At 38.9% G+C, this 27,411-nt stretch overlaps 1 protein-coding gene across 1 annotated transcript; it reads right to left on the bottom strand.

The window, feature by feature from the left end:
• Positions 1-8,081: 8,081 nt before the first annotated feature.
• On the bottom strand, positions 8,082-21,550 carry LOC108700158 (probable G-protein coupled receptor 34). The gene is made up of 3 exons (XM_018233074.2): positions 21,412-21,550; positions 11,634-11,760; positions 8,082-11,118 (listed from the first exon to the last, which is right to left on the bottom strand). The coding sequence occupies exon 3, from the start codon at positions 11,109-11,111 to the stop codon at positions 10,077-10,079; it is 1,035 nt and encodes a 344-aa protein (XP_018088563.1). The 5' UTR covers positions 11,112-11,118; positions 11,634-11,760; positions 21,412-21,550; the 3' UTR covers positions 8,082-10,076.
• Positions 21,551-27,411: the final 5,861 nt, after the last annotated feature.

Below are 27,411 nucleotides of genomic sequence, written 5' to 3'. Positions count from 1 at the left end.
TCCCATTAGAAATATCTACATTTTTACTGCCTTTGGAACACCACAAAGACGGAGAAATCAAAGTACTAGAGACTGTGGTCTTGGTATTTACCTTCCCTTGCTAATTTGTGTAGAACGGACTTCCCTAAAAAAAAACACAATTCCAAGGACGCTTAGAAATAGGAGAAGAAGGAGTTGAGATAAATAGAATTATGAGCGTAACTCATCAAACCACCACAGTTAATCCCGCTAGGTAATTGCTGCTAAAATCAATTGGTTAAAATAATTTTAACCATTAAAACAAATGTTAGTTTTGCTACAGCTTTCTCAAGGCTTGATAAATTAATTTATTTATTGCATGGCACTTTATGGAATTGTGGAAACTCCTTTTTATTAATTGAATCACTATACAAAACCTCAGGGAGGTCTTATTCTCGCTACATATATCACAGAGAAATTTCATGAAGACAAAGTCATTATACACAGTCTAAAGGGAATTTGTATGGACAATAGTTAATGAATTTATTATCATCTTGGAATTAATTCTGTATATTTAATTAATTAATTGGTTATTTAGGGTAAAAAAATCCCTGTTTGATAAAAATAATTTTTACTAATTAGAGTAAATAATTCTGAAGTTCAGAAAAATATTTGGACGGCCCGGCAGGCATAGGAACTCCTTCACACAAACACCCCCCCCCCCACCGCTGATTGTGCAGATCGTGTCAATTTAAAGAAGATCACGGCGGGGAGGGGGATTTCAACATTACAGAGGAAACACAAGCCCCCCTTTTCCCCAGGACCCCTGCTTCCTCTATAGTTACGCCAGTGGCTAAATTGCAAGTGGAACTGGAACAAGATAGGGCAGACGCACACCCACGGCAATCTCCTGAAGATAACGCCTGGTGCTCAGTAATAGAGGGTACGGCAACCTCAAAATGTAGTCAAGACACAAAGATACCGGCACACAAGGCTTGCTTGCAGGGAAACCCTTGCTTTAATTCAAAGTGCGGAAGTGCAACGTTTCGGGGACACGCCCCTTTCTATTACTGAGCACCAGGCGTTATCTTCAGGAGATTGCCGTGGGTGTGCCTCTGCCCTATCTTGTTCCAGTACCACTTGTAATAAAGAATCAACATACTCAGCGATTTTTTCATTCAGCGATCCGTTTGTAGATATAATGGGACGTCCTGGGGGATGGGATAGGCTCTTGTGGATCTTACTGGTATATTACTGGTTTCACCGGATGTGTGGGCAAAAAATAATCCATCATTTTCACAGATTCTATGGCTGGTTCAATGGACTCATACGCAGTACAACCAGTGACACCTAGTGGTGAGAGAGAATAATTGTTTTTGTGATGTAAAAAGCATTTATGTTGTAGGTGATGGAATTTTAGGAATGTATGACTTCATCTTTGGCGCCAAGTTTGAACTGGGGGAGTGGGTATATAAAGCACATTCTGTTTGTACACCATTATCCTTGAAAAAGGTCCCAATGGGGGTTGAAATGTCGGATCTATGTACACAATAAAAGACATTTGAATTTTTCACAATAATCCTGGATACAATACTTTGGACCCTGCACCCGCATTCAGCTGAAAGTTTCCAGATTTGAGTGTGGTTGCTACAAATTGACTATATATATTTACATATATATATATTTACATATATATATATATATATATATATATATATATATATATATATATATATATATATATAGTGAGCTTCCGGTAGCGAAACCCAAGGTCCCGGCACAAATTTCAGCACATAAATGGAGACTGACCACCTAAGGGCTCTTACACACGGCCGTTCCGACCTGCGCTCCCCTGCTTTCCGTTTTTTGGCGTTCAGCCGCAGGGGAGCGCAGGAATAGACGCAAGTAATGATTTGAAATGGGGCTGTACTCACTCAGGCGCGTGTAGGCGCCGAACGCAGGTTCAGACGCAACATGCTGCATTTTTCCTGCGTTCGGCGCCTACACGCGCCTGAGCGAGTACAGCCCCATTTCAAATCATTACTTGCGTCTATTCCTGCGCTCCCCTGCGGCTGAACGCCAAAAACCGGAACGCAGGGGAGCGCAGGTCGGAACGGCCGTGTGTAAGAGCCCTTAAAGAGTTCAATTTGCCGCTTTGCTGGCTTTTATTTGCACAAAACACAAAATCTTCAGCCCACTCGCTTCTCATGGGGAATCACATATGCTTCACATCATAGCAATAACAGTCCCGCTTCACACCCTCACTGGTGTTCACTTTACTCACAGATGAGTTTAGCCCTCAATGGCTTTCAGCAGACCACAGATCCCAGAATCCTCTCTGGGCACACTTGAGGCACTCTTGTCTCCTGGGAGCAGTTTCTCTTGTCTCCTCTCCAGACTATTGGAGCTCTCTCCAACTCAGGGGAATTTGTTTCCAGGTGCTCACAAGCATTCCTTTCCATGGCCCCTCACCCTCCTTCACTCCAGGAGGTCTCTATGGGGAAGCAGCAGCAGCTGAGGTGTTGCTCCACACCTCCTTTTGACTACCACATACCTGTAGTTAATTACCTCTAACTGCCTTTAGCTTGGCAGCTGCAAAACCCTTACATGGAGCAAGGGATGGAAGCCCACCCTGCTCTCTTCCATCCACTCCAGGGACCCTTAATCCATCTTTTACCAAGCCGGTTCAGAATTTCCACAGTTTTACTTGCTGCAGCACCACAATTTTCCCTGGAGTTTTGATTTCACCTGATTAATCCTGGTGAAATACACACAATATAGTGCCCTTTAGACACCCATATTTTACAATATATATATATATATAATTATCAGCGGCGGATTTCATTGACGGCCGTGCGGTCCGACCAGGCGGCCGCGCGGTCCTAGCGCCCACCTACACCTCCCCTTCCCAGCGCGCCGGGGAAAAAACGCCGGCTTTCAGCTGCTGTGATGCGCTGCGATGCTGTGATGCGGCTGGGCGGCATGCCGCCCCTATTTTTTTGCCGCCCTAGGCCTATGCGGCCTTGCCACAAATCCGGGCCTGATAATTATAGGTTTTGTGAATTCCTCCCAGCTTTTTTTTATATAATCTGTATCTGTTAATTATCCATACCTGTTACAAACCCATTTAAAATGTCAACTGACCCTCAAGCATTTCCTTTTATACCCTCTCACCTCCTTCCATTATGTTGAAAGGGGAAGTATGCAAATTCTAAATATATATATATATATATACATATATATATATATATATATGTGTGTGTGTGTGTAAATGAATCTATAAAACCCAACAAATTCATCTATAAACATTCATGCTAGGCACTCATGCCAGCGCTACAGGTAAAAAAATAGACTGCGATTCAGAATCACATCACCATTTCCCTCTATTTCATTCTCTAAAAGAAGTTTATATACGAACTTATATATGAACCCATGGAAATCTTTCTTTAAAAGCAACTTCAAATGAACTTTTCAACATCTATAAATAGCTTAAAATTACCAACATATATTTTGAAACCTCAGCTAGAAGTGACACTTCCTCATTTGTCGGTGCATAACCCAACGAGTTAAAAGTAGCTTTTGAATGCTCCATTATACCTTTGACGAAACATTTGATTATTTAATTGTCTTGTTCAGTGTAGATAAAATGATCCCCTCTTTCTTAAGACACCCCCTCACACACCATTTGAAAACAGGAAAGAGTCAGAAGAAGCAAATAATTAAAAACCATACAATTAAATAATGAAGACCAACTGAAAAGTTGCTTATAATTAGCCATTCTCTAAATACTAAACGTTAACTCAAAAGTGAACCTCCCTTTTAAAGAAGGAATTTCCCCTCTCTTAGGGGTCCAAGGGGAGGAATCTTTTGGACAAGGTAAAATCACAGTTACTTTCCACTCCCTTCATAATAGAATCATCTCTCTAATGGCATAATCTCTTATAGAAAATCCTAATTTACAGGCCCTATTTGGGTAAATATAGGGGTTCCATTCATTCTTCCATTTTGGTTGCAAGAGTCCCATTACACTAGCAACCAGGCAGTGGTTTGTCTAGTAGAGTAAAAGAGAAACTAGAGAGACGCTAAATAGGCAAGTAAGTTATATTCATGACAATAAGAATCTGGATCTGGTTGCTGGGTAAGTGAGCTAACCATACAGCATTTTAGACTTGATAATAAAAGTAAAGAAAGGCTACACAATAAAATACATGTCAGTATTTAAGTATAAATACTCGTTTATTTCTATTGACATTTTAATTTCTCCTGCATCCAGCCATTCTTTTAACTACAAGAAGATGTAACAAAACAGATGTCATCAACATTTTGTTAAAACTAATGTCAAAGTAGGGGGAAAGCTGTTAGAATTGAAACTTGTTACTGAAAAAATGTACTGAAACATATTCATACAAACACCTATACAACTGCCAGATGATGTGTATAAGGGGTGAAATTGATTGTATTATTGATATTTCAGGAGACCTTTAAAAAATAAATGTACCAGACCAAAATGTGTGAAATGAAAAAGTACAGGGAGAGTTATAACAAAGTCCTTATTTCATACAGTTCTGTTGTAGGGTCATTTCTTGCGTCTGTTTCTTATGCTTTCCTGGAACTAAATGTCATGCTCTTTGTGGCCTGTTTGCAGAAACCTCAGAGCTTTACAGAATTGCCCCATCAGCTGCCTGCATCATGCAGAACATTTAAAGGAAGCATCTCTTTAAAAAAAATAGTTTAAGAATTGTAACATTTGCAGATTATAATTTAAAGTAAAGTCCCAGTGCTGGTGGAGACAGGGCTAGAGTTAAATAAGTCCTATGGTGGTCTGTGGGATTCTGGAACTTGCAATTCAACAGCCAGAGCTAGAGGGCTGCATGTGTCGTACAAATTTGATTCCAAATTCTTATTACTAATTACTATATTGCTTCAAAACTCTTTTTCCCATCGCACCCCTTTCAGCCTTTCACATGCTGAAAAACATGATTAATGTTGATGCTGATGTTGCAGATTTTTATGGAATTGACTTGTGTCTGAATTTCCCTGGCAGATTCACGTGGCAGACTAAACTCATTTGCATTCAGTTATGTGGCATGCATTTAAACTGAATAACTAATTGGCTGAGTAGCGTGTGTTTTTTTTTTTTTTTTATGAGATTCCATTTGAAAGGCAATAGATCGCTTGCAATTTATCTTATCAGTTCTGCTGCAGTGGACTTCTATAGTATACTGCTGGGATATGTTAATGGTGGCCCACCGACAAAACGCATGCAACCAGGCAGGCGTCAAGACCATGTAGTTGTTACTTCCGACTTTTCATTCAGTCGACTATATATTCACGTGTGCAACTCCATTGGACTTGTCTCGTGAGCTTTGTTGGCGGGCGTCGATCCGATGAAAGACGCTTGTAGTTACCCTTAGGGCTCTTCCTCAGAGCCGTTTTCCTCCTGCGCTCCCGTGTTCTGGTTAAAAGCATGTTGCGTTCCACCTGCATTCGGTGCATACATGCAAAGACGACCAATTAAAGAAAAACCGACTGCATCTAGAACTGAGCTCGTCTGCGGTTGAACGCTTTTAGCTGGAACACAGGGGAGTGCAGGTGAAAATAGCCATGACGAAGAGCCCTTATACTGATCTATAAATATTTTGCATGTTTAAGTAAAGTTATGTCTTTGTGTGTTTTTATATATTTTTTTTTATTTGTTTTTATGTATTTTTTATGTCAGTCCACTGTTTTTATGGAGAAGTGCTGATCAATGGTAGGGCTTGGCTTTTCTGATTTCTCTGTAATTTTCTTATTTTAAAGGGGACAGATGTCTCACATTGATTATAACAAACAATGTATCTAAAGTCCCTCTTAGGCGAAAAGTTATTCTACTTTCTGCTGTGGTCCTAGTAAATAAAGGTAACAGAATTGTTTTTTTTCTGATTTTATAGCATATTACACAAACATTAGGAAACATAAAAAACAAATATAAATTATTAATTCACAGGCAGGGGTGTTTTTGCCAACAGAACTTTATTCAGGTGGCACTTTATTATTGGCTTTGTGTAAGGACAATGGCAACAATTCAAGTGATTTACATTTGTAAGTCACTTGAAAGATATTTGGCTCTTTTAATAGTGCAACTGTGTCTGCATGGAAGTCAAAAGTGCCCCTGTTGTCAGGACTAGATAACAGTCCACCTGATCCAATAAGCATCAGAAAAGAACATTTTCTTATACTGTAAAAATCTCATAAGTATTCGTGAATAATATGTATTCAGAACCATCAAATGATCAGTCTGAGACTGTGGATATTCACACAACAATGTACACAGGGGCGTTCCCCCCTCCCCCGGAAATTCGCTCTTAAAGTACCAGGAGCAGCATTTTTGCTGCCCTGGTACCTAGTGGGGAGCTGCCGCCTGAGGCGACAGCCTCAACTCGCCTCATTGGAGAAGCACCCCTGAATGTACATGTGCAATGTGTAAAATCTGTCTGTTTGCAGTGTTTACATTAGGGCATGGAACGCTGAGTTTTGATTGGCAAGATTATCACCTGAATTATGAATAACCACCTTATTGTCAAAAGAAAGCACTCACCTGATTAATCGCGTACTTTTCCTGTAAGCACCACAACACCATATACTGTAGGGGCAGATTTACTAAAGGGCAAAGTGGCTAACGCTAGCGACTTTTTGGCAGTGTTGCCATCCGCACAGACATCGCTGATTTACTAATGGGCGCAGGCGCCATTTCGCTAGCGAAAGAGATTGGTGCTAGCGGTCCTTTGCACTCTATCGCCAGGCGACTTTTCGCTCTGGCGAACGGATGCTACTAAGCAAATTCACTAAAATACGGATTTTACTGAATGTTACCTCTTTCGCCAGAGTTGCCTTCGCCACCTCAGACCAGGCGAAGTGCATTAAAGTTGCGAGATCTTCCTCAATCTTCTTTTTATATTCTGTGAGCCGAAAATGCATCAAAGTTCAAAAAACGCTGGCAACTTTTCCTTTTTTCAGCCTGATTGCCTGCAAAAGACCTAACAAACTTTTTTTGGGTCACCAGTTTTCCCCGTACATTTGCAAACATATGGAACATTAAGTTTACAGTGGGCACATGTGTAGGGCATTAGAATAACTGAATTGTCCTTATTAAGGTTCCCTGGACATGTGTTTTAAAAGTGTAATGTTTAAGTATATGCACCAACATTTAAACATAAAGACAAATTTCCCGCCCTATGTAAATTCACCTAAGCGCAAGATCCCTAGTGAAGTTTCGTTAGGCAGAAATGAACGCTAGCGCATCTTCACTGTCAAATTCTTGCATTGCCCGAAGTAACGATAGCGAAAAGTCGCCAGCTTTCGGCGCCCATGAGAAAACTCTGCATTTAAGTGAATTAGCGTAGTCTGAGTGCATTTGCGCCTGGCGAAGTGGGTGGACGATGGTGCGAACCGGTCGCTGGCGACAATTCGCCCTTTAGTAAATCTGCCCCATAGATTCAGTGGTATCCTGTGGGCGAGAATGTCCAGTTCAGAACTTCTTCACTGATTCCTGTAACCAGCTTCAATAGGCACATGGAATGTCTGGGACATTACAGAATACAGTATAGTGGCACGCCACTCAAAAGAAAGTATCCCCAGGCCAGTGCATTGTTTGAATAAAAGAAGCTCTGGTCTGTAGTAGGAAGTAACAATTAGAATCACTCGGGGATGCCTAACAACTTGCCATCCCCTTATAATTCTTCCTTTTGTTACACGTTTGGCAATAATCATTTTTTATGGGTTTTGAGTTATTTAGCTTTTTATTCAGCAGCTCTCCAGCTGGCAATTTCAGCAGTCTGGTTGCTAGGGTCCAAATTGCCCAAACAACCATGCAGTGATTTGAATAAGAGACTGGAATATGATTAGAAGAGGCCTGAATAGAGAGACGAGTAATAAGATGTACAATACATTTGTAGCCTTGCAGAGCATTTGTTTCTAGATAGGGTCGATGACACTGATTTCAAAGTTGGAAAAAGTCACAGGAAGACGGCAAAAAATTCAAACACTATAAAAAAGAATAAATGAAGACCAATTGAAATTTTTCTAAGAATTAGCCATTCTACAACATACTCAATGTTAACTTAAAGGTGAACCACTCTTTTAAGGTACGTACAGTATATTTATTCACATTGGGAGTATATGAATACAAAAGTATAGCTTAAATAAAATGCCACTCATATTACAAAAAGTATTTTGTAAATATTACACACACACATACACACACAAATCTGCATGGCATTGTGCCTTTATATTATCATGGAACTCCACAGTAGTTTCTAATATCCTTATATTTGTTATTATCTATATATTAATGCTGTTATGTGTTTGCTTGGGCCTATCCATCTGTTCAGTCAGTAGAGTCTTCCATGTAGGTTGGAGGTGACACATTGCAGGATAAACTGGTATATGTGTGAACAGGTGCACACAGGAGTATGTTTACAGTTGAAAGAATGGTATATTCTTCGATGGTTCAATTAGCATCGGGCCAAAGGGGAGTCAAAGGTTATATTATACAATTCTGTGGGCAGTAAAAACATTTGCCTATTAATTTAAAATGGTATGGGCTTTGGGCTAATGTCAGACAGGTACTGGAATCGGCCTGCTGAAATACACAAGCCAAAAATCAGCCCCTATACGAATTAGCCTCCTCTTTTGCTGATTTTGGCCTGGGAGAATGCAAACTCTCGCATTTCTTCACCAAAACCAGCTGAGTTAGACTGCACCCAAGTTGGCACAACTGTTCCTGGTGTGGACAGAAGAGAAAGCTAATGCCTGCGATGCAGCTGATTTTTGGCCTGCGTATTTCAGCTGGTCGATTTCAGCCCCATCTACTATTAGCCATATCTTCACCATCATCATCATTTATTTGTATGGTGCCGATCCACACTTATGTTTACATATGTAAGGAGAGGTTGAATATAAAGAAGAACGAAAAGCTCTTGACAAACATTAAAACAAGTTGTGACATTTAAGCATAATAGGCATTTACATATGGCTCATACTTGGCTGCAGCACATACATTTACATATCAATGAATATTCTGTATTTTGTGGTATTTTGTTTGTTGAATTAGGCTAATGTAACCCCTAACACAGGGTTTTCTCTACAGGGTTCAGCTCCCTGCCATTTTATGCATTGATAGGAAAGATGTCCACCTGTCACTGTGCACATGAGCCAAATACTCTGTCAATGAATACACACATGGGGCAGCAGGGAACCAAACTCTCTCCCACTGCCTGACAGGTCATTGGACCAATAAAATGTATTGACTGAAGTGAACACCGTATGGCCAATGTCTAGTGATTTGCTCCCTTTGCTTACTTTGTTCCCTCCATCTGCTGCTGGGTCCCTTCTGCTTTTCTTAAGTAAGTGACAATAAAGTTGAAGTGTCTTGTCTTTCCTGGTATCTGTAGCCTTCCTCCTCCTCAGGATTCATTAGTTAGGTCCATATAAGATACTTGCATGTGTCCTTTTGTCCTAAACCTGTCTTTGTATTGGCAACAACAGGGGGCAGAGTGGACGACATTGTGAATTCTTACTGGCCACTCCAGTAGGTATCAATAAGCCTGTATTTGATAGCATTGCATCCATCAGGATCATTGCTCATTTGTTCCAGACCTTAAAACTGGAACATATCACTCACCCTAAGACAGGACATTCAAACAAATCTCTATAACATGATTTGTATTAAATAGGTGGCATTATAAATATGCTTGCTTTTATTAAAGACAACAATCTACAAATAAAAAAAAACATACAGAAACTCCCACACACGTGTATCTAATTCTTGCTTAAAACACAGCTCTCTGGTCAGGAAATGAAAGAGAAATGCTTTCCTGGAAGTCTGGAAGCAGAACAGAAAATGTCATATATGAATGCAGAGATATTCAGCCTATGGGCCTCCAGCTGTTCCAACCAAAAGTGTTTAATACTAGGATCAAGGGATACTGATTGCTGGCCTTGAAGTAAAGAAACTGCTGAACATGTAAATGACTTGATTAATAATATATTATGCAGAATTGCAGGTATTGCTCAATGTGCATTGCTGTACAACTGGAGGCTTGTGAGTTGGATGTCCAAGTATTACATGGGGGGGGGGTTCATACATCAGTAATAGATTTGTTGCTGTTTCCAACTTTGTCCTGATTGTGCATAATTAACTTGAGTTTCCCTTGGAAGGTGCAAATCACTGCTTGTTTAAAGCTGTCTGACAAAAAGAAATAAATCACAGGGTCCAAGCAGCTGTTGAGAGTTGATAAGCAAAGCACCAATTCATTGGCGATATGAAGGATCTGTTTCCATGGAAGGGTGTCAATGACATCTATCTGGGCAAGGATGTAGGGAATACGCACAATATGATAGGGAACAAAGCACACAATAAAGATTATCAGGACAATAAAAGTTTTCTTCATTGCTCTGTTGCTGTTTCTTTTTGTTTGTGGCTGAGTTCTTCCCAAGGAGGCCTTGTGCAGTTTGGAAGATATTTTTGCATAAAAATAGACAAAGAGCAATAAAAGGACGAAGAAGGAAACAACTGCTGTTAGATTGATTACCGCTCCTGTTAATCCCTTTCTCTGGAAGTGGAAGCACTTCTGGCTGCATGGTCCTGTTCTGTTTTCGAAAAGGAAAGGAATTATGCAGGCAAGGTTAATCAACCATATGATCCAAGTGGCCCTCGTACTCCAGGCAACACTGTGAATTTTGTATTTCTGTAGCGGTCTGATTATCTTAAGATACCGGTCCAGGCTTATCAGACTCAGAAACATTATACTAGCATACATGTTCAAATAAAAGAATGCACCAACTATCTTGCACAGGATCAGTAGTCCGCTGTTGTTTTGATAAGCAACCCGAAAGGGCAGGCACATTGCGAGCAGGAGATCAGCCACTGCCAGGTTCCTCATATATATTATCATGGATGTACATCTTTGGTTGTTTGACCAAAACACAAGAAGGGCCAGTAGGTTGCTCAGTAAGCTGAAGCAACATACAACAGAATACATAACCGGAAGCGTCAGTGATAAGAACCCATCATGGATAGAGCATGTATTCACATCTGATGGTAATGTTACATTCAGTTCCAACATCTGTGGTTCTGAGGTAACGGAAATGAATGTTTTTGCTGGAGAATCCATTATCTGCCTGTGAAATTAAAAATTACACATGGTTACGTGCACCGATCCAAATGTATTTATATTGATTTAAAAATACCAGAGCAAAGTTGTTTCCCATAGTTCTTAAAAAAACCTCAACAGGTACTATTAAGTCTTGTCTGTAAATTCACAGCACAGTTGAAATTTGTCCATAAATTCCAGAGCCATTCTCTGTCCGTGGGTTTTTCCCCCCTTCTTTGAAAGCTAAAACTGAAGGGGTTATTTACATATGGGAAGGCAGTGAGTAAAATCAGCCAATTCTTTGTATTTCTAAACTTTCTTTGTACAAAAACTGAATTGATGCAGGTCTTTGCTATCTGGGTTTGGAAGAGCTGCATTCTTAAGGGATGGGAGGAGGCACATAGGGAACATCCTACTCGTCCACTAACTTGGGGCTGGGGGTGGCCTGTGCTGCACCACCACTGCATTCTGCACCTTGCAGCAAACTTTTGTATCATAGTAAATGGACCTTGGGAACTCATCCCCGTGACAATCAGAACTTACCTTGTAAAATACCCATTAGCCTCAGCCAAGGTTGACAGATTCTCCAAACTTCTCTCTCCAGTCTCTTCTATCTGATGTCCCCCACAGTCAATTCATTCAGTAGTTCAAATTCCCTAGGAACTAGGAGCTGCAAAAAAACAAAAATTTTTAAATTGGTATACCTAAATGTTATGGTAAACTATCCCTAGATGGAAAGCATAGCAACCCATTTCTTCCTTTTTTTACCTATGCCAAAAGGCATTAATACACTAATATAAAGAAAAAGAAACAGTAAGGATTCTTCTTTTTATCTTTCAAATGCAAACATATGGAGAGATCAATGAAAGCCTGCGGTGTCTCACCATTTTTAACTATGGGTGGCAAGCTGAACCAGTTAAACATTTGAAGAGTGAAATTGAGCACTGTCCTTGTGCAGCTGAGGCATATGCACATTATACAGAATGATCAATATATAAATATATAGGACAGATGGTTGGGCAACACACACTAAGCAGACCAGCTATCAGAAGGAAAATGTTGCATTGATTTTATGCATGCACATCTATAGTATATGCCTTGTTCAGGGATATCCAACCTCAACATCCTGATTTGATTGGACTCATAAGAGGTTCTGCATGGACTCCAATGGGAATCAATCTGACATTTTGTTGTTCTTACTTTTTTGGAGGCACAATGCATAGCCTAAAATAAAGCTCAATGTTTGTACTTCAGACTAGACTTTTTTTTTTGAGCTCTTGAAACTATCCTGTGGAGATGGGGATCCAAATGGTTCAAAACTGAAAAAAACGTTCTGCCAATTAAATCTATATTTGAAAGAGACAAAATAAGAATTTTGTCTGAAAGTGAAAAAAAGATGCACAGCTCCCTGAAGTCATGAAACTAAATGGAGAAAGACGTTTTTCTAGTCTTGGGAAGACTAGAACAAATCATATGCATAGTGTCTTTTAAATAGAAGTGACTAACTCATAAAGGTAAACAAATACCTATATCTACTCTTCTTTGCAATACAATTTGTAAGTATTTTTTGTAAATTATATTTGCCTGCTGATATTTCCAAGGTTTCTGAACCTGCCTTTCCTCTTATGATAACCCTCCATGGGAAAATGTTTTAAAGGTCTCTTTATTTTTTTGTAAAATTTAATTTTCCTCCTCTTTTTACTTCTTTTCTAAGAAGGTGTTTTTATTGTAATGGTATAATTGATTAATATAATGTATAATAAATTAATCTTAAAAAAAGGAATCTGCCATCAAAAAACATTACTGTTTAAACTGTCTTGTCTGAATACAATTTATTGTAGAAAAGACCCTGAGAATTGTTAGGTCAGCAATAAAAAGTTAGACAATGATGCAATTAAGTTGTGTGCTTTGGAGTTAAACTATGTCCCGGGATTGGCTGTCCTACAAAATAAGACATTCTGTTGGTTAAGCTAACCTGCCTGCATTCTCAGCCTTTGTCTGTGCAATGGGAAAGTTCAACAAAGCAGCTCCAGCAGCTGCAGAATTTGCAAGTGTATTAGGACCAATGAATGAGATGGAGTTGGCTTTCCCTAATACAAACAGGGTTTCCTATCTGAAAGTGAAAAGAGATGTCATGCAAAGCTCAGCAGCAGCACAAGCTAAGGGACAAAAACTGATGTTAGTGTGGAATTGGAGTACGAATAGAGTATTTGCACATTTATGTAATGGCATATTCATTTAAATAGAATTGTAACTTTGGGATTCTGAAGGAATTGGGCAGATTCCCTAAAGGGTGAAGTAAGTAATGCTAGCGAAAATTCGCCAGCGTGATGTCATTTCGGAACTTCGCCGATTCCCTAACGGGTGCAGGCATCACTTCGCTAGCGAAGGAGATAGACACTAGCGTTGCCAGGCAAATTTTCGCTCTGGCAAACGCACGTACCTCTGCAAATTCACTAAGAAGCGGATTTTACTGAACGTTACCTCATTCGCCAGACTTGCCTTTGCCAGCTCAGACCAGGCAAAATGCAATGGAGTGCATAGGACTTCCTCAATTTTTAGTGCAAAATGTTTCTATGTCCCAAAAAACGCTGGAGTCTTTTCCTTTTTTCAGAGTGATAGCCTGCAAAGGTCCGTAAAATTTTTTTTTGGGTAACCAGGTTCCCTCCTACATTTTCTAACATATGGAACATAAACTATATAGTGGGCTCATGTGTAGGGCATTATAACAACTCTATTTAAATTATTAAAGTTCCCTGGCCTTGTGTAGTTTAATGTATTTGCTGAAACATATACGTTCATGTAACGTTATCATTTCCCACCATATGCAAATTAGGCAACGCTAGCACATCTTCGCTTTGATTGCCGAAGTAGCGCTAGCAAAAATTCGCCAGCGTTCGACGCCCTGGACGCAACTTCGCACTTTAGGGAATTGACTTTGTCTTATCGAATTTACACCTGGTGAAGTGTTGCAATGGTTGCGAAGCCGTCGATGGCGAATTTTCGCCGCTTAGGGAATTTGCCCCATTGAGTTTATATGGTACATAAAAGGTATAAACGAATATATCACTGTAAATGTAAACCACTTTTGCTGGAGAGCTATGCCTTGCCAACCAGCTGAATACATAAGACCTAACTTTACCTTTCCCAGCTACCGGCTACTAGTTTCTGATGAAGAATTCTATGGCATTCCCAAGTGAGTTAGTAAATTATAATTCCTAAAATGCTTCTTGTGAAGTGGCTACGTACCAAATCAATACCCAAAATAACTGTTTGATCTGGAGAGACCCATTTTTACAATCAGGTCCATCTGGACTGAAATAATCACTTTGTCTCTGGGGTTAAGCCCACCAACCATGAAATTGTATGTTGGCTATTATGGTCTGTGACCATGAACATAAACCGTAACATATCAAAACTCTGTTTTGTTTAAAGGCATATTAACTGTTAATTCTGTTCCTTCAGCAGTTGTTATCCTAATGTAAAATCAATCATACAAAGTTACCATAGGCTCCAGCCATTAAATCTTGTCCCATCTGCTGAAGGAGACAGTCCGTAAAATGTGTGCCAGCAGCATGTATTAAAGGCAGAATATGTCACAGCACTGCTCAAACATAAGAGAATGCATGTGTTGGATGTTGGCTTGGTATCCTCATAACAAGTGTCTCCATACTGGTGTGACTTTTAGTGCTCCGAAATAATCAGAAGATCCTATTGCCCACACATACAGCAAAAACAGTATGATGAAGTACACTGCTTTTTCATGGGGCTCATGCACAGACAGCACTTGCTTGTCAGGCAACTGGCACACAGAAAATACTGACTGTCGCTTTTCAGAGCGATAATAGGCTGGCAAGCAAGTGCACCCATGGGTGATACCCATTTAGGTCAATGTGTTGTACCCCATGTACATGACAAATCACCCAAGTGACAAAAAGCTCATCCCCTAAGGACTTTTAAGTAAACACGATAGAAGACAGAGCTGACTGGCTGTGCATAAATGCCTATGTAAGTTGTGCTTAAAGGAAAACTATACCCCCCAAAATGAATACTTAAGCAACAGATAGTTTACATCTTGTTAAGTGGCTAATTAAGGAATCTTACCAAACCGGAATATATATTTTAGTTAACATTTTAGTAAAAGGAAGAAGTGTGGAAGCAACTGGCTCATGTGACCTAACATGTATGGTTTGTTTGTGTGCACAGTGACTCGTAGGATGCCAGGGGCAATTTTCTATTTTCTATTTATATCTAGTTACCCAATGGCACATATACTGTAACTAAAAAAGTATATTATTAAGGAAATGATTTATTTACATGAAGCAGGGTTTTACATATGAGCTGTTTCATGCAATATATTTTATAGAGCCCTAAACTGTTGGGAGGTATAGTTTTACGTTAAGAAAAGTCAAAAAGCCCTTTTACATCATTTCCCTTGAGCTCCCATTTTATAATATTCTCTGTGCTGCCTCAGATATCACCTGGCCAGAAATACTAGAGCTCTAACATGAGGAAATGTGCTGTTTTATGCAATATATTTTATAGAGCCTGACATTGTTGGAAGGTGAATTAAACCCTAAGCATGAATATGGGTAAAATGCTATAGATATATATATATATATATATATATATATATATATATATATATATATATATATATATATATATATTGAACTTATTGCACTAGCCTAAAGTTTCAGCATCTCAATAGCAACAATGATCTAGGACTTGTCACAGGGGGTCGCCATCTTGGAAACATGCTCAGTGGGCTCTGAGCAGCTCTTGAGAAGCTATGCTTAGGGGTCATAGCAAATTATCAAGCAGAAAATGAGGCTGGGCTGTAATATAAGCTGATTGTACAATGCTGATTTTTAAATTCTGATGCTAGTTGCACTGGTTTCTGTGCTGACATGTAGTAATTATCTGTATTTATATCAGCCTTATATTGTGACATTTCTATTCTATGTGTACTGTATATTGTGAGTGGGTCCCTAAGCTTAGTAAGTGACAGCAGCACAGAGCATGTGCAGTGAATCAGAATAAAAGAAAATGGAGAGCTACTGGGGCATCTTTGGAGACACAGATCATTACTGCTAAAGGGCTGTGGTTGCCTTGGGCTGGTACAGAAACTCAAAACATAATGTACAAAATTTCTAGCTAATTCTTTAGTTAGGCTTTAGTTCTCCTTTAAGAAAAGTCTGTCACAACACAACCTTTGGACAGTAACAGTAGTTTGTTGTGGTAGCTGTGATATTCAGTAGCTCCAAACCAAAAAGCCAATAAAGTTTATCCTGGATATTGAGAAGTGGTGCCATAAGTCAGACCTAGATAATCCTGTATCAGGTTATATGGTAAATAAAATTAGAGGAAACCAGTCACTTCAGGTGTTGCAAAACTAAATTTCTCATCACCCCCTCCCCTGCTTGCTCAGCTGGTAATTAGGGTGGGCAGAGAATTGTGATTTTAAAGTAGATAATGTGCTTCTCCAAGGGTGATTTCATATGAACCTCACTGCTAAATGGGGCACAGCTACTCCAGATACACATTATATATGAAAGTATTGATCAATATGTGTGTGTATATAGCTTGAGGGAACAGGGAAATAGTTTGATTTTTGTAAAACGGCTGCAGACAGATTTTCTTCATTGTTTGTAAGCATGAACTAATGCAGTTCTCAATCCAGATCGATAATTGTGTCTACAGCTATGTGAAGCCATTTTGGGTGGTTTGTTTTAACATAATTTGTTGTGATGGGCAAATCTGTGCCAAAAATTCACGAAACGCATTGAAGTCAATGGGCATCCAAATAATTTTAACGGGCGCCAATTTTGTGAGTTTTTGCAGCAGTTTCGTGTCAGTGAATTTATTTGCCCATCACTAATAATTTAGCTTGCAATACTTACATTATATATATATATATGTATACCAGTTTCACAATACAGGTATGGTACCTGTTATCCAGAATGCTGGGATATGGGGCTTTCAAGATAAGGGGTCTTTATCTAATTTGGATCTCTATGCCTTAAGTCTACTAAAACAATAATTTAAATATTAAATCCAGTTACGGTTGTTTGTCACTTGAGCTGCAAGTTTATATTGTTATTAACTTTATGATTATGTTATAAGAATGTAGATACATAAAGTTAACAGCACAGAAGTCTACTGTATAGTCGTGACTGCATAACTATTATGTAAAGATCTTTAGATAAAAACAAGTTTAAAAAAAAAACAAATCCAGTAAGGTTGTTTTGCTTCCAATAAGAACTAATAACCTACGTTGGGATCAAGTACAAGGTACTGTTTTATTATTACTGAGAAATAGGAAATCATTTTGTGAATAGAGCCTAGGGGGTAAATTCACTATGCGCCAAAGCACCTAATGCTAGCGTCAATTCGCTGGCGTTGGCCATTTTCATTACTTCGCAAATTCACTAACGGACGCTGGCATAACTTTGCTAGAGTAACTTTGCACCCTTACGCCTTGCGAATTTGCGCAACGGACGTAACTACGCAAATTCACTAACGCGAGCATTGTTCTGAACGCTACCTTTTACGCTAGACTTCCTTCGCCACCTCAGACCAGGCGAAGCGCAATAGAGTAGATAGGGATTTCTTCAAAAAAAGTTAAAATTTTTTCTGAATCCTAAAAAACGCTGGCGTGTTTTTTACATTATGGGTGATAGGCTGAAAAAGATTGAAAAATTTTTTGGGGCTCCCCTCCTTCCCCCCTACATTTCCTAACTCATGGCAACTTAACTATACAGTGGGCACATGTGTAGGGCAAAATAAAAATTTTATTTGATGTTTTGAAGGTTTCCCAGGCATTTGTAGTGCTGCTACATATTCCTCCATCGAAATTTGAATTTGGCGCCGTATGCAAATTAACCATCGCTAGCGTAACTTCGCTTCGCCTAGCGAATCAACGCTAGCACAACTTCGCAACCTTACGCTACCCCTGAGCGCAACTTCGGATTTTAGTGAATTTGCGGAGCGCTGGCGAAACTACGCCTGGCGAAGTGCGGCGAAGTTACGCCTGGCGCAACTACGAATCTTAGTGAATTTACCCCTATGGGAGATGGCCTTCCCATAATTCAGTTTTCTGGATAATGGGTTTCCATACCTGTATTCATATAGAAATAAATGGGTACAAATGGGGATTTTGCTGGAAATAAAAACACAGCTGTCTAAATACCCCAAATGGCTCTGTGTGCTATTATCATTAGGATTCATTTCTTAAATGAAAACAAAGGAATAAACAATACCTTTAATGGCTAATGGCTTCACTGCAGGCTTCTGGGATGTTCTTTTTAGAGAGAATTTTAGGGAGAGGGGGCAAACAATATTCCTTCTGCCTTCTTCTCCTGGAAGCTTGGATCAGTGTGAGGCGGTTGGTGAATTAGCCCAGTTGGCAGCTTTAGGTGGCTGTATGGCAGGTGTAGATGTCACAAGTAGGGGTGACATTACTCAACAGAAAGCAAATTGTAAAAGAGACCATTTAAGCACTATCACCATTTGTACAGAGCAGTCAAGCAGTTACTGAGAAGAGTACATGGTGGCTTTTTTTAGTCACTGTGACCTAGATCTCAGATTTATCTTTCAACCACAGAATTGTTCATTTTGCTGGATTACTGTTAGCCGAAAGAAGAACAAGTATGAGGTACTGAAACAGCAAAAAACAAATGTCTTATTCACTATAGGTGCAAGTTCTAATACACAAATTCTTTTTTAATCTGCAACCAGTGGATTTAGACACATTTAACGCTAGGAAAATTATAACAGGTGGACCTTAGAATTAAATGAAGATTTTGAAAGAATTTCCAAATCCGTATAAACAATATACTCTCCACTGGATATAGCTGTTTTTAACTCCTTAATGAAAACTGCATGCAAAATTAATTTTCTCAACTGTGTGCAATTCCTGCAGATGAATCTGCCTGTTTATCCTACTGAGCAGCGGATGAAAGAGACTTTCCAGGGCACAACAATAGACATCCCAGCAGTGCAGAATGCCCCAGGGGCCAGGGCTCCTGCTCCTCCTCCGCTCCAGGCTAAAGGTTACCAGATCAATTGGAAAATTAGGAAAAGATTTAATAGATGCAACTTGACTGAATGTATGTAAATTAAATGCAATCAGTGCAGCCCTTCTAGATGAATCTTTAGAAGTGTTCCATATTTTCCCATTATCTGGTAAACTAACCCCAGCTTCTTCTTACCAGAATCAGTAAGAAGCTGGGACAGAATTAGCCCAGTAACATCCACTGGGACCAATATGTAGCTGGGCAGGTCCAAGAGGCCTGTGACCTTTGATACAATTTTTGGTTGTAACAACCTACTAAAAAGTGTCACTGCTCAGTCTAAACAGCTGCATATGAGCCCATTTTAAAATAATAAATGTAACCATAGTCTTAGTGGCAAATTTACTAAGTGCTGAAAATTCGCCAGTGACGGCTTCACAGGCAGCGCAACACTTCACCAGGTGAAAATTTAGTCAGACAATGCTAATTCACTAACATGCGAAGATGCGTCCAGGGCGCCGAACGCTGGCAAAGTTGAGCTAGCGTTAATTTTCCAAGCAGAGCGAAGTTGCGTTAGCGTTGGCTAATTTGCATACGGCGGGAAGTTAAATGTGAATGGATGTATATGTAGTAGCAAATACATTACACTACACAAGTCCGGGAAACCTTATTAAAATAAAATAAAGTTGTTATATTGCCCTACACATGAGCCCAGTGTAAAGCTTATGTGCCATATGTTAGGAAATGTAGGGGGATAGCCGGTTACCCCCAAAAAAAATTACGCTCTTTTGCAGCCTATCACCCTGAAAAAAGGAAAAGACGCTAGCTTTTTTTTGGACTTAGAAAAATTTTCAACTAGATTTTGAGGAAGTCCTATCTACTCTATTGCACTTCGCCTGGTCTCAGGTGGTGAAGGCAAGTCTGGCGCAAGAGGTAACGTTTAGTAAAATCCGCATCTTAGTGAATTTGCGTAGTTGCGTCCCTTCGCCAGAGCACAAATTCGTCTGGCGTTAGGGAGCGAAGTACTGCTAGAGTCTATCTCCTTCGCTAGCGAAGTTACGCCTTTATCACTTCGCCCTTTAGTAAATTTCCCCCGTAGTCTGTTGAAGGGCTACTTTTCAGCATATACTAATAATGAATGAATCACAACATCAGATTATTTTCTTCGATATTGTGAATGCATTTTTAAATAGCTGTGGGATTTACAAAAAACCCCAGAAGCACCGTATAACAAAATACTGTCAAACTGATTAACTCATTGCAATGGATATCTATGGAGCCACATGAGACTAACATTTCAATAGTGTTTTACTTGTATCGGGGTCAGTCTGAGTCACCTAATGTCATGATGGAACCCGATGAAAGTAGACAGATTGCATGCACTGTGAATTACACCTGAGATATTGAACCCTTTAAACAGGAATTAAAGCCACAAATACAATATGAAAGCATGACAGGCAAATTATAGTAGACCTGTGAGTTTTGTACAAAATTGTACACAATTTCATAATGGGGCAATGTCCCCCCCACCCTGGGGCAATGTCCCCCCCACCCCAAACAAAATTTATATATATATATATATATAGAGAGAGAGAGAGAGAGAGAGAGAGAGAGAGAGAGAGAGAGAGAGAGAGAGAGAGAGAGAGAGCAAAAAAACGCACTCACAGGAAGTCCTGATGACGGCTTAAGTGAATAGCCGAAACGTTGAAATAAACATCTTTTTTTGATTTTGCACCTTTAAAAAGTCCTGTGAGTGCGTTTTTTTTGCTCTATCTATGATTTACCATAACCAGCACCTAGGCAGAAGCGTTTGTTCTGTGTGCACCAGTGTTTGGACTTTATATATATATATATATATATATATATATATATATATATATATATATATATATATATATATATATATATATATATATATATATACACACACACACACACACACACACACACATATACACACATATACACACATATATAGGGAATTATCTGAAACTAGATCTATGTTTCTATAAAATAATAAGTAACTGTATAAATAATGTAATTAAAAAAGAATTAAATACCTTATATCACTAACATGCAAATCAAATTCATTAAAAGAAAGTAAATCGTATGCAGTTTGTTAGTGCAATTACAACCCATACATCGTGTATCTGATCTGATATTATTGTCTGGCATTGCTCCCAGTAGCAGGTCACAGTATGACTGTACTTAGGTATAGAGGAAATATGGCAAAATGTTCAAATGTATAGTAGACGCTACAGAGAGCGAGCATATGTGTCACATCTTTTCCCAGGCCCTTTGCTTACCGTGAATTTGCCTGCAGATCGCTGCCCAACTGTCTGCTACATCCGAATATCCCGGGCTCCAACCTGTCCATCATCTGCTCTCCCCTGTCTCATTCCACTGCTGCACGGCGGACACTCCGCTCCTTATTTAGCACTGAGGGGGCGGGGCCACTGCACCGACTGTTCTACTTAAACAGGAACTTTATCTACAAAAAGAGACAGACAGGTGGACAGACAGACCCTGAGAAAGAGATATTTAAGGCATATTACAGAGATGTTCAGTCGCTAGACTTATTATATATACATAGACACAGTTACACATATAGTTTGTAGATAGAAGAAGGAGACAGACAGATCTATAGATAGAGACAAAATATGGCTAGTTAATAGAGGTAGATGATGGATGGATAGATATATTAACTACTGATAGATGATAGAAATAGATTATAGATAGATAGATAGATAGATAGATAGATGATAGATAGATAGATAGATAGATAGATAGATAGATAGATAATAGATAGATAGATAGATAGATAATAGATAGATAGATGATAGATAGATAGATAGATAGATAGATAGATGATAGATAGATAGATAGATAGATAGATAGATAGATAGATAGATAGATAGATAGATAGATAGATAATAGATAGATAGATAGATAGATAGATAATAGATAGATAGATGATAGATAGATAGATAGATAGATAGATAGATAGATAGATAGATAGATAGATAGATGATAGATAGATAGATAGATAGATAGATAGATAGATAATAGATAGATAGATAGATAATAGATAGATAGATGATAGATAGATAGATAGATAGATAGATAGATAGATGATATAAATAGATAGATTATAGATAGATAGATGATAGATAGATAGATAGATAGATAGATAGATAGATAGATAGATAGATAGATAGATAATAGAGAGAGAGATAAATAGGTAGAGAGAGAGATGATTAGACAGATAGATAGATAGATAGATAGATAGATAGATAGATAGATAGATAGATAGATAGATAGATAGATAGATAATAGAGAGAGAGATAAATAGGTAGAGAGAGAGAGAGAGATGATTAGACAGATAGATAGATAGATAGATAGATAGATAGATAGATAGATAGATAGATGATAGATAGATAGATAGATAGAGCGATAGATAAATAGGTAGATAAAGAGAGAAAGATAGATAGATATGAATAATATACTGATGTGGTTTGGTTTGAATGCAATTCAAGCCTGAACTATTTTTACAAGAAGATGCAAGAAGAATGATAAAAATGTATGTTCAGTCACTAGACATTAGTTATTATATAAACATAGACACAGTTACACATATAGATTGTAGAGGTTGGATACAGACAGATATATAGACAGAGAGAGACAAAATATGGCTAGTTAATAGAGGTAGATGATGGATGGGTAGATATATTAACTATTGATAGATTATAGAAATAGATAGATTGATAGATAAAATAAATGAATAATTGATGGAACAGATAGCTTTAGCAATATATAGATGATAGATACAATATGGATAGTTGATAGAATAGGTAGGTAGATGATAAATAGATAGATAGATAGATAGATAGATAGATAGATAGATAGATAGAATATGGATAGTTGATAGATTAGAGAATTAGAGAGAGAATTAAACATAGGAATCGGAGTGAGCAATAAGGAAGGTTCATATGAATAGAGCAGTATAGACTCAGCTGTTGCTTGCACCTGGCCTGCATTCTCTCTAACTTCTGTATGCTGAACTCACATTGTCGGATACAGTTATTTTGTTAGAGTGCAGCAGTAGATTCTTACCAGCAATGAAACCTTGATAGAAGTTTCTTATTCCAAATATAACATTAAATCTTTATCACCTATCAACTACCTATATTTTATCTATCTATTATCTATTTATCATCTATCTATTATCTGTCTATCAGTATCACTATCTATCTGTCTATTTGTATCTATCTAGAGTGGTGCAAACATGGGTGATGTGATTCCTACTTCCTGGGGTCTCTCAGAGTCTCAATTATATGTCAGGAAAACCTGCAGTCTTCAACAATTAAACTACAGCTCCCTGCATCCCCAATGGCTTTTAAAGGTGTCCCCCATGGAGTATTCCAGGCTATGCCCTCCCATTTAGGAGAGTCTAGTTATAATTTTGTTATGTTTGTTTCTGCAATACTGTAGTTAGTGGGTTGTAGGTAAGCGTTTTTACACACATACCATGGAAATGGCAGTATGTTTGGTGATGAAGTTGAGAAATAAAATTACTGTGAATGGGGAGTATGCTTGTCAAAAGGTCAAAGAGAATGGGATAAAGTCCTCAGAACCAAGGGGCAAAATCAAAATCAAGAAAATAAAGATATCCTAAAGTCATCATAAAAATTGTTAAAAAGTTTATTCAAAACATCATGTATAAAAAGAAATACATACAGACCCCATGGTGCTCCACAAAGGTGATAAGATCACATTTAATGTGCTACACAAACGAATAACCGTTAAAGGAACTATTTCCTTATCAGATCTCCTAGTGCAGAAATCATCAAACCTTTCACTGCGCCCATGCACTCGGTTTTATTACGCCCATAAGAATTATCACAAAGTAGTAAACATGCAGTTCATGAATCACGTTAAAAAGGGACGTCTGTGGTTTTGTAAATTTCCAACGAATAATAGTTTTCGTTTCCTTCTTCCAAATCTGTTGATGTTCCAGTCACTTGGTAAGTGGAAGGCAAGTTTCAGTGCTTCTGCAGTACTACCGACAACAGCATCCCAAAGCAGCCTGGGCACACATGCTGACAGGATGATTGGAATTGCAGTTGTGCAACAGTCGTTACAGCAGTTTGTTAGCATACTAGCTTAAGTGGCCATACACGTAGAGATCCGCTTGTTTGGCAAAATCTCTCCATAATATGCCCACATTGAGGTGGGCGATATTGGGCTAATCCCATCGTGGCCCTAGGGCCCAACGATCGGATCATAATGCAGCCAATACAGGCGATCAGACTGCGGAACTGCATCAACGAAGAGATGCAGCCGCAATCATATGGGATTTTTAACCCTGCCGATCTAAATCTGGCCAGATATCGATCGGGAAAGCCCGTCAGTGGGCCCACACATGGGCCAATAAGCTGCCGATTTGGTCTGTGTATAGCCAGCTTTAGTCATTTAATTTCTGTTGCATGATACGCGAACATTTCAAGTGACACAATACCTAGTAATGAAAGCAAATGACCTGTATTGCTTTCCATCCTTAAAACCAAGAAACCCCTATGTCTGAAGATGCTTCATTATTATTATTTTTCCTTTCCACAGAGCAGCCACTGGAGGGCACTGTTTATGAATGAAACTGGTAGAAGGTTATCCCCATAGACGCGGCAATTCTTCTTGCCGAACGACTGATTTTAGGGAAGCGCCGACCGATCCTTCTAAATTATCGTGAGGTTAGTGGGATTCAAACGATCGTACATCTTACGATTTTTCGGCCGACATCTGTCAGGAAATTGATCGGGCAGGTCAAAAAATCTTTGTCGGTCCTAGTGCAATCTACCTATGTTTGCAGGGCCAAGCAGGCAGCTCCCCTTTGTTTTCCAGCCAAATTGGTCTTTTTAGTTGATGGTAAATTCGTACGATCGTACGATCGTTCTGAGAAGATCGTGGTCTCACGATCAGGATCTGATCTTTTAAAAATCTCAACATCTATGGCCAGCTTTAAAGACCAGACGAAACAATTGCCTACAGGTCTTCTGATGTGTTTACTGGGACTCAACTCTATCCGCCCCTTCATAAGCAGTACACCAAACAAAGCAGCAACCCAGACACTATGGAGACCAAAGAAAATCAATATTTGCAAGCATAGGTATCAGGCCTATAGTGAGTTTAAATCATAAATACTAATTTAATGGTAATAATAATAATAATAATAATTTAATGTTACTATTTGTGGGTTAAATTCAACCCCTTCTCTGCCATTAAAGCCATTAAATCTTTAGCCATCATAAATTCTGCTTCTCTGACCAGGTAACAAATAATAAAAAGAAAGGTGCACATTCTCACAAATCTGTACATAATCCCACTGATCTACCTTGCAATTTGCATTGTTTTATCATTGCCAGGGTCAAAATGGCCCACTAAGACACCAACATTTGTACCCTCTCACACACACACATATTGCAAGTAAGGCTCCCAATTCTTCCTCCATTACAATTTGCCAAAAGCAGCACACTGTAGTTTTTTTAAAGGTCAAGGCAGAATAAAGCGGAATGTGTTTGAGCTAGTTCTTTCATCTATACACTGTTTTGCTTACCTTGTGTTTTATGAGGTGGTTTAAGTATAATGCATCCATAAATTATTTTCTACAAAGTAAATATCACCTTTAAGATATATTGGATCGAACTGTCAATGAATATCTGACACTCAACTGCTGCAAAAAGAAAGAATGAAGAGAAACAGATGCTGAGAGATGCTGAGGGATAGTCAACATAAACTTATTTCAGAAATCATGCAGAATATTTAATTGATTGTATTTACAATGTTTCTTATTTCAGTATGACAAAGCTTATATTCAATTTTCATTTTCACTATAGTTCCCCTTTAACTGAACCCGGTGTTAGTCAGTATTATTTCTTAGCTAAGCCAATCATTGCTTTATTCTTACATGACGGATTTGCAGTCTCTACCTATGCAGAATGTCTGAGGTTTCTCACATGCCAATATGTAACTACTGGCACTTGCAGTTGAACTGCCGATATAGTTTATGATGAATGATGGAGCAAGACCTTACCTACAGTATAATGCTACCTTTGCAGATACTGCTATGAGTCAGCTGGGATCTTAATACTGAAGTTCAGAACTTGTCTAGGTACAATACACCAGACCTTGGACAGATTAAATAAAAGCCCCAAAAGTAGAGAGAGTAGAGTGCAAGTCCCTAAGGTTGGGATGAGGGTGATAGAACAATTTAGCTGTGTACCAGGACATGTGACATCTGTTAAGTGTCATGCACTCATAGCACCATGTATTGTGCTTCTGGAAAAATTAAATCAAACTATCTGTTCAATGTTTTTAAGAGTGTGGGTAGACACATAGAGCTGTATATACAGTAGTGATGGCTATGGACTACCAATGTTGAATGAAGGTGAGGTGAAGCACTTCCATAATCTTCCACAATAAGTGACATTTGAAACTATTAGAAGCCATTCTGGCAAAGTACTGAGTAAGTGACTAAGAATGTATCCTGCAGCTTCATGAAAAGTTGATTAGAGCCCAAAACATTTTATTACAAGCCCAAAACATTGTATTACAAGCCCAAAAAGTTGACACCTTTCAAATGGAATGCTGCAGACTGTCTATGTGGTGTGGTTTAATCAGTTTACTAAAATGGCTCCCCTTTTCCCCAGGGAATACCAGTTTGCATGTTAGAAAAGACATAGTTGTGCAAAGAGATACAACTAAGCACCAGGATTTCAGGAGTGCAGCAGGACTGGGACACTTCAGTCGCATCTAAAAGTGCACCTGCGCTGCTACACCGGGAAGCGGCCCTTGTCTGCAACTGGCTTTTCTGCGGGCAACAGATTCACACACTGGGACGAGCTGCAGAGGATCCTGCAAACCCTCACCGGGGAGAAGCATTTCGCCTGCCCGAGTCCGCATGATGTGTAGCAAGGGAGAGGAGGGCAGCGCATCCATTGAGTCAAAAAGCACCAGTTCGGCCGGCAAAGCTGTAAATCGGACTCCTTCACATGCTGTCACTACAAAAGCCAGGAGAAGAAATCAAGCGCTGCAGGATGGATGGTCGCCGTGTCGCCTTTTCTGAAGAGGACCGGAAGTGGAGTTTCAGTAAGTTGTTTCTTAATAAAGGCTTTGCTATTTTAAAGTTTAATTTGTGTTGGTGTTTTTTTTTCGATGTATACTAAAGAATTTTGTAAAAAAAAATTTTGATGTTACTGGTCCTTTAACCAGTAAGTCACAGAACGTTATCATCACCACCAGTTTCATTAATT

Source organism: Xenopus laevis, chromosome 8S (genome assembly GCF_017654675.1).
Source record: "Xenopus laevis strain J_2021 chromosome 8S, Xenopus_laevis_v10.1, whole genome shotgun sequence".
Lineage (NCBI taxonomy): Eukaryota > Metazoa > Chordata > Amphibia > Anura > Pipidae > Xenopus > Xenopus laevis.
This window is presented reverse-complemented; position numbering and strand designations above follow the sequence as displayed.

Coding starts and splice junctions, on each gene's coding strand:
- LOC108700158 (XM_018233074.2), bottom strand. CDS start 11,111: ATGGATTCTCCAGCAAAAACATTCATTTCCGTTACCTCAGAACCACAG.